Source organism: Thunnus maccoyii, chromosome 19, assembly GCF_910596095.1.
Source record: "Thunnus maccoyii chromosome 19, fThuMac1.1, whole genome shotgun sequence".
NCBI classification, from domain to species: Eukaryota; Metazoa; Chordata; class Actinopteri; order Scombriformes; family Scombridae; genus Thunnus; species Thunnus maccoyii.
The window spans coordinates 21,285,401-21,298,448 of NC_056551.1; the positions used below are offsets into that span (position 1 = coordinate 21,285,401).

Here is a 13,048-nt window from a genome sequence, read left to right on the forward strand (position 1 = left end):
TGTGGCATGCGCAGTGGCCATTTGGCTATCAGGGCGCTCCACACTATCACACCTTTGTCCTCGTCTCCGAGAACTAGGGAAATAGGATTGACAAACCTTTCTTCTCAGCAGGGATTGCTGGAGGATTTTTTTTTCATTCATGGTGGCTGATTCGTTCATGCTGTGATCGGGAAGGCAATGCTCTTATATTCTGCTTTCTCCTCCTGAAAAGCATTAATCTTAAATACTTACCTGTGGTTTTGGATATGAACAGTGTGCTCATGTTGCTAAATCAACATAAATACTATTTTTGCAATCTGTTCTGGAGAGCACAGACGAAATAAACAACATGACAGTCAGTTCAGTTTTCTGATAAATGGCCTTGTGTGCTTCAGTAGTTGTGACACAGAGGGCAAAAAAAGGAGAAGATCGAGGAACAGAATGGAGGGAAGATGACAAGATACGGTGTTTGTCTGATCTTTGAGAGGGGAGAGGTTTCATTACTTGAGGGACAGTGGGGGATGTCTTGGCGGTGGTGTATTTTTTTCCTGCTGCTTGCCAGAGTTGTGGCGCTGCTACATACACTTCTGTGTTTTTAGTCACTCAGGGATTTCAGTGGCACCAGCTGGAGTCAGATAGCCCAGGAATCAGCTGTGATGGATGGTTTTGTCTGTCCAAGAGGATCGAGGGGTCACCAGGGTTCAGAGCGGTGATGGAGACACTTCCCTGCTCGGCCCCCATGACTTTTTTAATTAACCTCCTTGGGAGGACCAGTCTCTTCCTTTAGAGGTAATCACAACCTGGAAAGGCCCTTCATTAGGACTTATCTGACCTCTCTGTGTCCGGTAGTGTCCACAGTTTCTTTCCCTACTTCCTCTACTTCCCATTCAGTGCAGTAACGGCAACAGCAGTGAGAGTCCACAAAATACTTGTATCAAGCCCTTCAGAGTTTCCACTCTGTGTAACCTCCCTGTTTTTGTGTTCACGTACAGTACCTCACTCAAGTCTTTGTATCCTTGTCTCACTCCCTCTAATTCTCCCTTCCAGCATTCACATTATTTCACAGCAAGGTAACTTCATTGATCCCACCAAGAGACAACTGCAGTTTAATGGAGAATCAGGCAGAGCAGAGCCAGAATCCTTTGTGCCTTTCTTCTTCTCATCTCTGGTTTTCTCTGCTCTGCTCTTACTGTAGACCTTGTGGCCTCATTATATATAAACAGACAAGAAGCACAAACAGAAATAAAAATTATCCAATTTTTCACATTAGACTTCTAAGGGACAAACAGGCCACAGCACTCCTTAGGGGAAGCGAACCCCTCTGAGTGATGCCCCAGAACATGCAGATGAAACGCCTCTCCTCAGGCTCCTCGTCTTTCTTCCCATCTCTCTATTTCGGTTGCCTTCTTTCATGTTGGGGGAACAGTGGCTTAAGTGGCTCTATTGGAGCTCTCTGATGGGCTCTCAAATGAAGCCCGTGTGAGCTTGGGAAATAAATTGGTTTGTTCTGAGGCTGTGACTCTCATGGCGCCCCCTGCTGTTCTTTCTCTGATCTGTGCCGTTTCAGATGAAGGAGGAGGTGGGGACAGGCATAGCAAAGTACATAAGGCTAGCAGGGAAGAGGTCAAGAAAAAAAAAAGGGAACGGGATGAGTCATACAACTTGCTGTGTTGGAGCCTTTACATTTGATTTTAGTCGATGAGAGTTTTATATATGCTAAATGAACAGTCTACATTTTATTTATTCACAAAGGAAGGAGGGAGTGAACAAGAGAGAAATGCATGGACCTACAACTCCCCCATGTGGACATCCTGCATAAAAGCACTCTTTGACAACCCAAAGCTTCAAGGAACTGACTTTTCTATTTCTATGAACTGACTTCTGTAGGTACACATCTCATTACAGATTATGACCACAACCAACAAACACAGCTGCAATACTGAAATTGTTTTCCGTGTTCTGTTTCACAGATGCCAGCAAATGCCAAGCAGGCTGTATTAGCTTGAAGCTTGTTCTTGCATCAACAACTCACCTCTGCATTATTCATATTTCTTTAAGATTTGTCTGTATCTTCTTCATTCACATGCAGCCTAGCAGAATCCTTGGGTTTTCTGTTTAGCTTATCTGAAAGGACAAGTTGCTCAACTCACTGTGTGTGATGGTGGTGGTGGTGGTGGTGGTAGTGGTGGTGATGTGTGTGGTGAGTTTACCCACACCTATGCATCTGTGTGTTTGCATGTGATTGGCTTTTTGCCTACAGATAAGATTCACAAATGAGAGAATCTTAGTGCCAGAGGGAAGTTCAAGGCTTTTCTTTTTTCTTTTTTTCTTTGGCTCTGTATTTTGGCATGAGAGTGTCTCTGTGCTGTTTATCTCTGCATGTTTTCATAGTTTTGGTCCAGGTGCTTAGTCCAAAAACTGTGAATGAATTCTAAATAAAGAAGAAGTTTCAGCAGGAGCAGATGACATGATAACAATCAGAACATGTAAAGTTACACAATAAGAACCATACTGTGTATTGTTGTGTCCAGGTATAAAAAAAATTGTAATTATTACATATTTCATTTTCCTCCACTCTTAAAGGTGCAGTGTGTAGAATTTAGTGGCATCTAATAGAACAGACTTGGTAGAAAATGAATATAATATTCAGTACTTTTTAATTAGTGTATAATCCCATGAAAATAAAAACTGTTGTGTTTTGGTTAACTAGGAATGAGCCTTTTATATCTACATAGGGTCCTCTTCCACAGAGACCACCGTGTTGCATTATGTTTCTACAGTAGCCCAGAATGGACAAACCAAACACTTCATGTTTTTCGTGAGTGTCGCGGCCACTGTAGGTAAGGAAGGGGAGGGGGAGGGGTATTCATTTGGTTGTAATCTGCAAGCTCACCACTAGATGCCACTAAATCCTACACCCTGTACCTTTAACAAACTGATGACAGTTATTTTACTTACTTTTACTGCAACAAACACTTAAACTTAACTATAATTTACTGTATATGAACGGTGTCTTTGAAATTTCACTAGCTGGGCATTGGCATTAAGTGTACAACTAGCTACAGTGAAGAGCTTATAATGATTTTGTTACTGTCCTGAGACTGCTGATTGTAATGTTCTTGGTAAATTAATGTGAGCCCTTTCCATTGTTTTGTTTTGTCATATTTGTTCCAAAACAGGAGCCTATTATTAATCTTACAAAACATGTTTGTTACGGTAAACCAGTAAAAGTTCCAACAGGAATATTATAGGGCAGCGGTGGAAGAAGTACATTTACTTAAAAGTATCACAGAGAAAATGTATTAAAGTATCAAAAGTGAAATAACTCATTATGCAGTAGAATAGCCCCTTTCAGAATGTTATAATATTATTTGATAAGTATTTCTGAAGCATTAGTAACCAGCTTCTTAATGTTGCAGCAGGTTGAGGTGGATCTTTTTTCAATGGCTTTACTGTATAGAGTTGGGTAGTTTCCTACTTGGATAGTTTTTAAAATAACAATGCATCAATGCTGTTTTAACCTTTGTTTAAACAGGAATTACTACCTGAGATGAAGAATCTATGTCCTGACAAAGACTTTAACTAGTACAGCAAATAAATTAAGCATAGTGAAGCAAAAGTACAATATTTCCTTCAGAAATGTGGTGCAGAAGAAGTGAGCTATAGCATAAAATGGAAATATTAAAGTACCTCAAAAATGTTCTTAAGTGCAGTAGGCTACTTGAGTTAATGTACTTACATCCAACCACTGATTACAGGTACATAGCATCAGTTCAGTATAGTAGGTGAAAAAAATATGTTACTCAAGGATAATAATAGGAATGTGATTTTTCACAAGGCTGTAGTCTATTTCCACAACTGAATAAACCTTTGTAAAACAGTTTTATTTTCTCCTGATTTCGTGGATTCACAACTCTTTTTTTAATGCTATTACAAATGTGCTCTGAGGCTGAAGGATAGTGAGTTTATATGGTAAAGACACCAAAGCCGATTATGACCTAGGCCCGGAGGCAGGCCAGCAGGGGTGAACCAGCAATTTTATTGGTCGGCGGCGTGTCAGGAAGTGTTAAGCAACCAACTGAACGGCACAGAGATTTATCACTGCCTTTGACCATCCGACCTACAGTACCTGTCAGCACAATGCACTTCTTCTCGAAAGGTAATAAGTTTTCTTTGTATTTTCCCCTTCACAAAGCAGCTGTTGAAATGGTTATAAAAATGATGGAACGCTAATTATCCCAGAAGAGAGTCTCCATGGTTTTATGAATGCAGTTCAGCACAGTTTGTCCCTCTTATTATCTGTACCAGCCGGACTCTGGGAATGACATTTGTTGCAACTAACAGGATGGAGTGGCTGTTCCAGCGATGCCATAAAGAGGCTGTTTTCCACTCTGTCTTTCGGTCGGTTCTGTTCATGTCATGTTTGGTAAGAGGAGAGCTACTGTGATTATTTTTATGGACTTTTATGATTATTTCATATATGAAAACTTTAAGAGAAAACATAAGTAATCCACAACAAGAGGACTCTGACGTGGGAAATCCAAAAAATTATTATAAATTGTATTTTTTCTGACATTATTTGCGTTAGATTTACGGGCATCTCTGCTGTATGTCTGGCTGTGATGCTGTGCTCTGCAGAAGTAGGACAGATTATAAATTGGTCACTGCATCCGAGCCAAGGTCTATACTCATTTATCTGTGACAGACAGCACCAAATAATAAGAGGATAAATACTGAATCCAATCCAATCCAAACATGGCAATCCTTTCAGAGGGTAGCAGATAATTAAATTGAGTGATAACTTCCCCACATCCAAACATAAAATAACATGAAACAGCCAAATGTCCAAATAATTTAGTACAAACATCACACAGGGATGCCACAAATGTGTTTGTAACTTTGACATGCCAACATTCAAGTCCCTTATTGCACTCCACCCAACCCTCTCTAGCTTTTGGTCCTGTCCGTGTCCATGTATCCTGGGTTGTGGTACCTTGGGGTCCAGCTGCATTCTGCCGTCACAGGGAGCTATGTACATGGCCACCACTCTGTCCTTCTCATCAACAATCCCAATGAACAGACAGCCAAGGACATTGGCAGGTAAAGTACAGTAGTGACTGGTCAGCACAGTCACTGTTGCTCTTCCTGAGGTTTCTTCCATTTTTTCCCTGTAAAAGGGGAGTTTTTCAAAGTCAAATTGAGGGTATAAGGATCAAGAATGTTGCATTGCTGTAAAGATTGTAAAGCCTCTTGAGGCAAATATTTGTGATTTGTGATATTGAGCTACACAAATAAAAATTGACTTGACTTGAATTGATATCAGGTGACATTTTACAGTCTACTCTGCATCACACTACTGTAGCACTAAAAAAAAAAGTATAACCAAACACTGGAAACACAGGTTTTCATTTTTGATGTTAAATGACTTAGCTCAAATACCTCAAAAGGAATACTTCAATAGTAATAGATGTAACAATAGTTTGATATTTTGGGTCATTTGCTTATTCGCTTTCTCACCTGGGGCTGGATGACAAGGTTAACACCGCTCTGGTGTCTGTATGGTTAATATGATGCTACAGCCAGTTAGCTTAGCTTAGCATAAAGACTGTAAACAGAGGGAAACAGCTAGCCTGGTTCTGTCTGATAGTATCAAAATCCACCTACCAGCACTTCTAAAGCTCTCTAAGTAACTGGTTATATCTCATTAGTTTAATTTGAACAAAAACTGAAGTGTTTTATAGAGGCATTTCTCTCTTAACCAGGTACAACAACTTCCTGGAGACTCAGTTGGTTGCCTGGCAACCTTACTGCGTCAATAAGAAATAGTGTGGCATATGTCATTTTTATTCTTCAGTATTTGTACAAATTAAACAAACAAAATATAACATGTTAATTAGTGGGTTTTACAGGTGTTGGTTGACAGATTTACTTTCAGACAGCTAGCCAGGCTGGCTGTTTCCTGCTGTTTCAAGTCTCTATGCTACGCTAAGCAAACCGGCTGCTGGAGGTAGCTTTGTATTTAACATACAGACGAGAGTGTTATTGATCTTCTCATCTGACTCGGCAAGAATATCAGACTATTCCTTTAATCTGGATGCTAATTCAATTATTTTGCTTTGTTGCTTGTGGTTTGCAAATTACTTATAATGATTCAAACAATTCAAAGTCAGTCAGCCAGACATTAGTTTGACTGTTCTGTCTAGAGACGAGATACAGTCTCCTTTGTTGGCATTTTAGCTTCACGTAAATGAGCTCCATCTATTTACCACGTGTCATTACAGAAAGTAGCCACAGTGCAGTTGCCAGATATGTCAATCACCTCCTTCAGAATCAATGATTAGGGGAGAAGGCACAGCCAAGCTGGTAATAAACTATAATATGAGCTGAACTGCAGCAAAGAGCAAAGTTTACTGTCTTTTTTCTGAATTTACTGCATAAAAGTCTCGAAGAGCACCATAATGAAGGGATCAGTTTCATGCTGTAATTGGAAAACAGCTGGTGTCTTGTAAGTGTTTAACTTTTCTTTCCTCTCTTTCCATCTCCATGTCCTCCATCTACACCCCCTGCCATTCTGTCTTCTTTTCCAGGGCAATCATGAAAAGACGGCTGGCTGCCAGTATTAACATTCTCGCCAGGACCTCCACAATGTAAATCATACTTCCTGACCCACACTTGACATAACTTTCTTTCAGCTGATGCACAATCAGAAGGACTAGTTAAGTTGCAATGTCCCTCACACATGCACACATAAACACAAACAAATACCCCTCATATTTGTCTCTAGCACATACTGGTTACCAAGGAAACACAACTGAGGTGAATGGGCTGAATCTGAATGCTTTCATTTTTCCCATCTATAGCAACTGAGTGGCAGTGAGACTTTAAAGCGGTCATATGTTTATGTGCATGGATTAGTGTTCCTGTTAATGCATAACCACAAAAGGAACAAGGAAGGAAGAACTGAAGCTATACAGGGAAACTGAATAGAAAATGCAGCGTTAAACCTGTTAAACAAACAGAGGTTTAGGCTAAAAATAAATAATGTGGTTGGATTAGTTGAGGGGTGAGGGTGGTGGTGGAGGTAGTAGGGGTTTATACATGTGAGTGCAAGTGTGTAATGGATGAGTTTCAGCTACATCCAGGCTTATTTATTCTCTCATCTTCTACATTTATTTTGACATTTAACATGGTACAAGCTTGAATATGGGTTCTCAGTTTGTGTTGTGCTGTCTTTCATAATCCACAAAAAAAGAGCACCATGTTTAGAGTAAAGAGGCAGTTTTGCAGACCATAAAAGCCTGTCAGGAACAGTTTGACAATATCACTGTAGATCACAGTGGCTATAATAAGTGTTTAGGGAGGGTTTGATTGCTGTGTTCTTTTTGAAAATACAGTTTTTCATGAAAGTGTTTTTTTTTTTTTATAGAATTGAAAGGCTCTGCACCATGTACTGGTATATAGTGCATGCTAGAGTTCAAATGTCTTGTGTGAATGTTCTCTAGGTATTATTGGAAAGGTGAAATCCAGGATGCAAGTGAAATTCTGATGGTAAGCTCACTGAGAATGTCCTTTGTGATCATCATGTTCTCAACAGAAATGTAAGCAGAACTGTAAGATGAGATGTAATTGTTGTTGCAGCTGGTGAAAACAAAGACATCCAGGATCCAGCAAGTCATAGATTATGTGAGGTGAGATTTTACTTAATATGCTCATTTCAAATCATTTCAACTGTAAGTTTCAAGCGCTGAATGCTGTAGACCTGCATTAAAGGTTCAGTATGGTTCTTTTCGAATTGGCCCTTATTGTGTGCTTAAGTTTGCTACATGTTGCCAAAGAGATTAACAAATACGACCACCAGCACTCAAGCACAGTTCTCCAAAAGCCCTGCACTGTGATTAAAAATGACATAATTTTATTCATAAAAGCGCATTTTCGTGCTGCTCACACACACATCCTAGGTTACTGCTGCTGTGTATAAGTGTGACTGGAAGAAGTAGTAGAACAGGGTTTAGTTGCTGCAGCTTGAAAGTGATTTTTAGATGTTAGATTAAAATTTTCGTTATGGGTGTTTGATCATAAATTTAATTGATGTGACTTTTTATGTAATTGCAGAAGTTGGCGGATACACTGTTTTGTCTGTATTTACACATCCACAGGAGGAATATCAGGTGCAGGATGCACATATTCTATTTGAAATAACCATTAAGAGTTGATCATTATCAACATTTCTTCTGATTTGGCCATTTCTGATTGCAGTATCAGAGTATTAGACGTGTTGATGTGCCAATTAGTGAAAACAACATCTCTTATAGTACAACAGAATGCGGAACTTGGACAATGGGTTATCAGAATTATGTTTTAAAGCATGTTTTTTGGTTCAACTGGTAGGGCTTGCTCCTTCTCGTTTAAGTGTACTGGGGAGCTTCACTCTGAACAAACTGGAGGGAAAAGTTCTGTGTTAAGTTACCAATTAAGTGTTGAAGACAAATTCGTCTGTGTGTGTGTGTGTGTGTGTGTCCCTTCAAGGTCTGTCCACCCCTATGCAAATCCAGAAGTCCTTAGCTTCCCAGTGGGGGACGGCAGCCTGGCTTACATGAAGTGGATGGATGAAGCTATTCCAGATGACTGATACATCATTATATCAAAGTCTATCTCAGCAGGGATTGCAGCCGAGCGAGGAAACCGAGCCATGTGTACAGGCTGCTGTTTGAAGGCTTTGGATCGAAGAGTTCAGAAAGTACTCTGCTGAACAATAGTTCAATACATGACATTTACACTATTTTGTTGCTCTGACCTTTTCACTGTAAATTCCACCATGTACTGTGGAGATTTAGAGCTTTATATCACAGCCATAGAAAATACTTCTTTCTGATTGGTTGGTTGGAAGGCTTCAGTTAAAATTGTTTAACCCTTGTGTAGTCTTAACATTCTGTATACTCCCCTTGTCCTAAGGGTCAAAAACTGACCCGCCTTCACAAAACCCCTAAAGTAACAACCTGTCACTCATCACAAACTTTGTGTTTTCCCTCTTCATAGTGCGGAAGGACTGCATTTAATCAGTGGACACCATTCATTTTAATTACAACACAGCACACCGGTCATCATTGTTTTCTTTACTAAAGTAGAGGTTTATTATTATTGTTGTTGCTAAAGTTACTGCAAAGGTGTAAACATTAATTTTTTAGCAAGAGATAGTACTTATATAGCCTAAGAAAGTAGCAGACATATGCAGAAAGTATATTTGAATGCATTTTATTGAAGCAAAACAACAGTCTTGAACTTTTTTGGCAACATAGTGATATTTTCCTATATTCTCTACAATGAGGAATTACTAGCACTTTTCTCCCATTTTTGAACCATTGCCCCCACCCACAAGGTGTATAAACAACAACAATAGATAAGAATAAGATAAAAGATATAAAACAAAAACGTGAAGAGCATAAATGGTGGATCAGGACAAGATTCAGCCCCCTGAACAGCTTTCAAAAGCGCTGCAGAGGTTGCTGTGGGATGTGCTCCCTTCTTTGAATGTGTGGGGTTACAAGTGCTTTTCCCAGCTGCTCCAGGAACACCATCCTCTTGTTCCGCTTTTCAGGTATCCAGGTAGGGTTGGTCTTGTTTTCTATCAAGAAATCATGGAAGATGACCTGGGGCCAGCAGGCAGTCATCCTCCGGCAGCTGTAAGTTCCAATAACCTTGTCCAGGTGGCCAACACCCCCTTTGTTGTGGTTGTAGTCCAGAATGATGGCTCGATGCTCAGTGGCATCATGGCACGGAAAATCACCCTTCCACTCTCTGCAGACTAGATGTAGCCTCACCTCTGGACCTATACACCTTTTCCAGATGTCTCCACATTTATGGAAACCCTCCAAATTTGTCATCTCCAGGTTAATTTTTCAATGGCTGGTGTGATGTACATGTAGAATGTTGAGGTGATGTGCAGTGCATTGGGTAACTGCAGGCCTTATGGGCGCTGGGGTCATCCTTATGACATTTTGTGCATCCATCTTGACCTGATATTTTGCATTTCTTTGACAAAAACGTCTCTCTTTCAGCTTCATCTGAAGATGATCATGGTTTTCTTGTTCCTCCTGGACATCTGAAAAAATCAGATCTATGACCTGTTGGACACTGGAACATATACTCATGGTTTCAGGAAAGAGAGAACTGGGGGTACTGTCATCTGCAGCACCTTTATAGCCTCTGACTGCATTTCCCATTAGTAAACAATGCTTTCAAGAAATGTTTATTTTGTTTTGAATTTTGTTCATTTTGTCTAAAATTGTTTTTATTTTGTCTGTGAACTTGAGTCATGTGTGGGGTCATGGAGGGGAGATGTTGCATATGCACAAGCTGCAATCTGCAATCTTCTGTGATGTATACGTTTCCATTCATGTACATACATGGATTTGTGTGTAAAGTCTGTGTGTTCATGTTATGTTTGAAGAAGTTATACTTACAAACACTTATTTGTCAGCCATCAAAGCACATAAATGCACTCTAGTGACAAATGACACTATGTAATAAACATTGCAAATAATGACTATCCTGCAATTTGACTGAATGCTCACAAGGTGGTGGTGTTTCAATACACATAAAATGCACGCCACTGTTACTAATCAAGCATTCACATGTGAATCATATTGAATTAATGCAGGTGTCCTGGTGTTTTTGCACAAATATCTATTAAAAACAGAACCAGCTAGTATTTTCACCCTCTTGATGGAAGAGTATGCTTTTCTGCTTCTTCTTACATCTCTCTTGACCACTCAGCTTCCACCAGGCAGTAATTTGAAAGCAGTGTTGGGACAGCCTCTCTTCTCTCCTCCATCACTGACAACAAGCAACATCCACCAATTTGTGGATCACAGAGGAAGGGAGGTGTGAATTTCAGAGCTTTGCACCCAGTTCTTCACACAACATAATTGTCAAATGGCATAATTGTCAAATATATGTCTCAGCCATGTGCAACTTGCTCCTTTGAGTATAAATAACACAAAAGGTACAATATTAATTTCCCATATATTGGTATCATTATCAAGATTATTGCTGCAGAGTATTACTAATTTCAATGACTCCTGGATTACTGTACATCAGATATATAAATAATTATCTCTCTGAATCTCTCTTTGTGCTTCTGTAAAAACCTTCTATACAGCACATTGAATCAAAGCCTAATTGGTAGAGGTGACTAAAGAAATACCATGTATTGTATTTCCACATGAATATTATCCAAGTTGTGTAAACACAGAGACATATGGCTGGCTCTTTTTCTTCCTGTTTGTCATTAAATTCTCCATGGGATGCAGAGTTAGGAACAGGATAATTAAGAATAAGCTGTAAGAAACAGACGCTGATAACGTGCTCCCACTGAGCAATTCAATAAACCAAGGATAAACACAGACACACACACACACATTTAACAATACAAAGATGGTGAGCCAACATTGTTTTATTTATTTTTTTATGAACTGGATGGATTAGCATGAAATTTCGGTACAGAGCTACTGTGTAGTTCTCAAAGAATGAACCAAACATTTTACCAACTTAAAATCAGAATCCAAACCATGAAAAAGACACGTTTTGCACACTGCTGTGTGTTGTTTAAAAAGTGTCATAGTTCACTTTACTTTTTGGACATCCCATCCATTGAGCAGGTCACATCGCTCGGCTTTTTCCAGTTTACATTGAATTCCTTTTACAGCAGTAGTACTTTAGTGTTGTCCAACAGTGCTATGAGCAATACAGGTAGGAACTCAAACACAGTTATACAATAGAAGTAGAGCTGTTAAAATATACACATATCAAATGGTATCCTTTAATTTTTCATTCATGCTTGTACTCACTCATTCTTTTTTTTTTTATGATCAACACTTTATTTGTTTTTTAAACAGACATAACAACGTTAAGCAATGTAGAAACAGAGAGAAGAACTCAAATAACACATTTAGGAAGGGTACATCAAAATAGTAGAGTACAAAAATAACATTAAAGCCCCCCCCCTTTTGTTATGAAAGGGGGGGGCTGATCGCTATGGCCCTGAACAACCCCCCCCCCCCCCCCCCCCCCCCCCCCCCCCCCCCCCCCCCCCCCCTTGGCTCAGGGCCACAGCGATGTGGAGCATATTCAGTGTGCTATAGGGAAGACAAATTGCAAACAAAAGGGCTGTTAGAGGAGGACTGTTAGATTGTTAGATTGTGAGAGGTTTTAATGTGACTGAGGTACTGTTCCATTTCAGACTATATCTATCAACCTGATTATTCATCCTAAACAATAATTTCTCATAAGCTGCTACGATTCCAAGTTGAGAGAACCATCCAAGCCTGAGGAAAATCAACAGATTTCCACTCTTTAACAATGATTTTCTACCCAACTTAATTGCTTTGTGAACCCAGTCAGCTGAAGACATAGGGAAGTTGCTTAGCGGCGATGGATCCTACATTCATTTTTACTAAATATTCTCTTGGTTATGGCAAGGAAATGTATTGGCTCAGTGAAGATGCACCTTTCACAGGACAATAGACAAGTAGATTAAAGTAAATGAATGAAAAAACTAAACATTTGAAAAAAATGGAACCCACTCATTAGAAATTATGTCCCAAGACCATGAAGAAAACAAAGTGAATGTCAAATGCTCTGTCATAATACAAGTCTATTATTAAATCCACCTACTATTATTATTATTATTATTATTATTATTATTATTATCTTTTCACCTTTTTGTTTCTTAAACAAGTGTTACTTATCCTTTGCTTTTTCTTCTTTTTTTTTGGTTTTCTTTTGTTCATTGTTTTTTTTTTGTTGCTTGTTTTTGTTTTATTCCTGCAGCTGCGTTTGAAAGATAATTTTTGCAAACTTCTATTAGTTATTAAAAAGAAATACATAACAGTTAAAAGCATGACTAGCTGAACCTACTGTACATAGATATGCTGTTGCTTTTATTATGTATGTGTGTGTTTGACTGTGTATTTTTTGTTTTAAGAGGAAGCTGATGAGCAAAATAAAACTCCTGCACAAACATGCACACACACTCACAGGATTGTGGCTTATTTGTTTTTGCAATTATGGT

At 39.2% G+C, this 13,048-nt stretch overlaps 1 protein-coding gene across 1 annotated transcript; it reads left to right on the top strand.

The window, feature by feature from the left end:
• The first annotated feature begins 4,300 nt into the window (after positions 1-4,300).
• Positions 4,301-9,576, top strand: zgc:63972 (protein CutA homolog). Its single transcript, XM_042395847.1, has 6 exons — positions 4,301-4,405; positions 4,931-5,079; positions 6,567-6,626; positions 7,482-7,527; positions 7,618-7,667; positions 8,506-9,576. The coding sequence occupies exons 1-6, from the start codon at positions 4,301-4,303 to the stop codon at positions 8,606-8,608; spliced, it is 513 nt and encodes a 170-aa protein (XP_042251781.1). The 3' UTR covers positions 8,609-9,576.
• Positions 9,577-13,048: the final 3,472 nt, after the last annotated feature.

Coding starts and splice junctions, on each gene's coding strand:
- zgc:63972 (XM_042395847.1), top strand. CDS start 4,301: ATGACATTTGTTGCAACTAACAGGATGGAGTGGCTGTTCCAGCGATGC. Junction 5,080..6,566: donor ACAGCCAAGGACATTGGCAG/GTAAAGTACAGT, acceptor CTTCTTTTCCAG/GGCAATCATGAAAAGACGGC. Junction 6,627..7,481: donor CTCGCCAGGACCTCCACAAT/GTAAATCATACT, acceptor AATGTTCTCTAG/GTATTATTGGAAAGGTGAAA.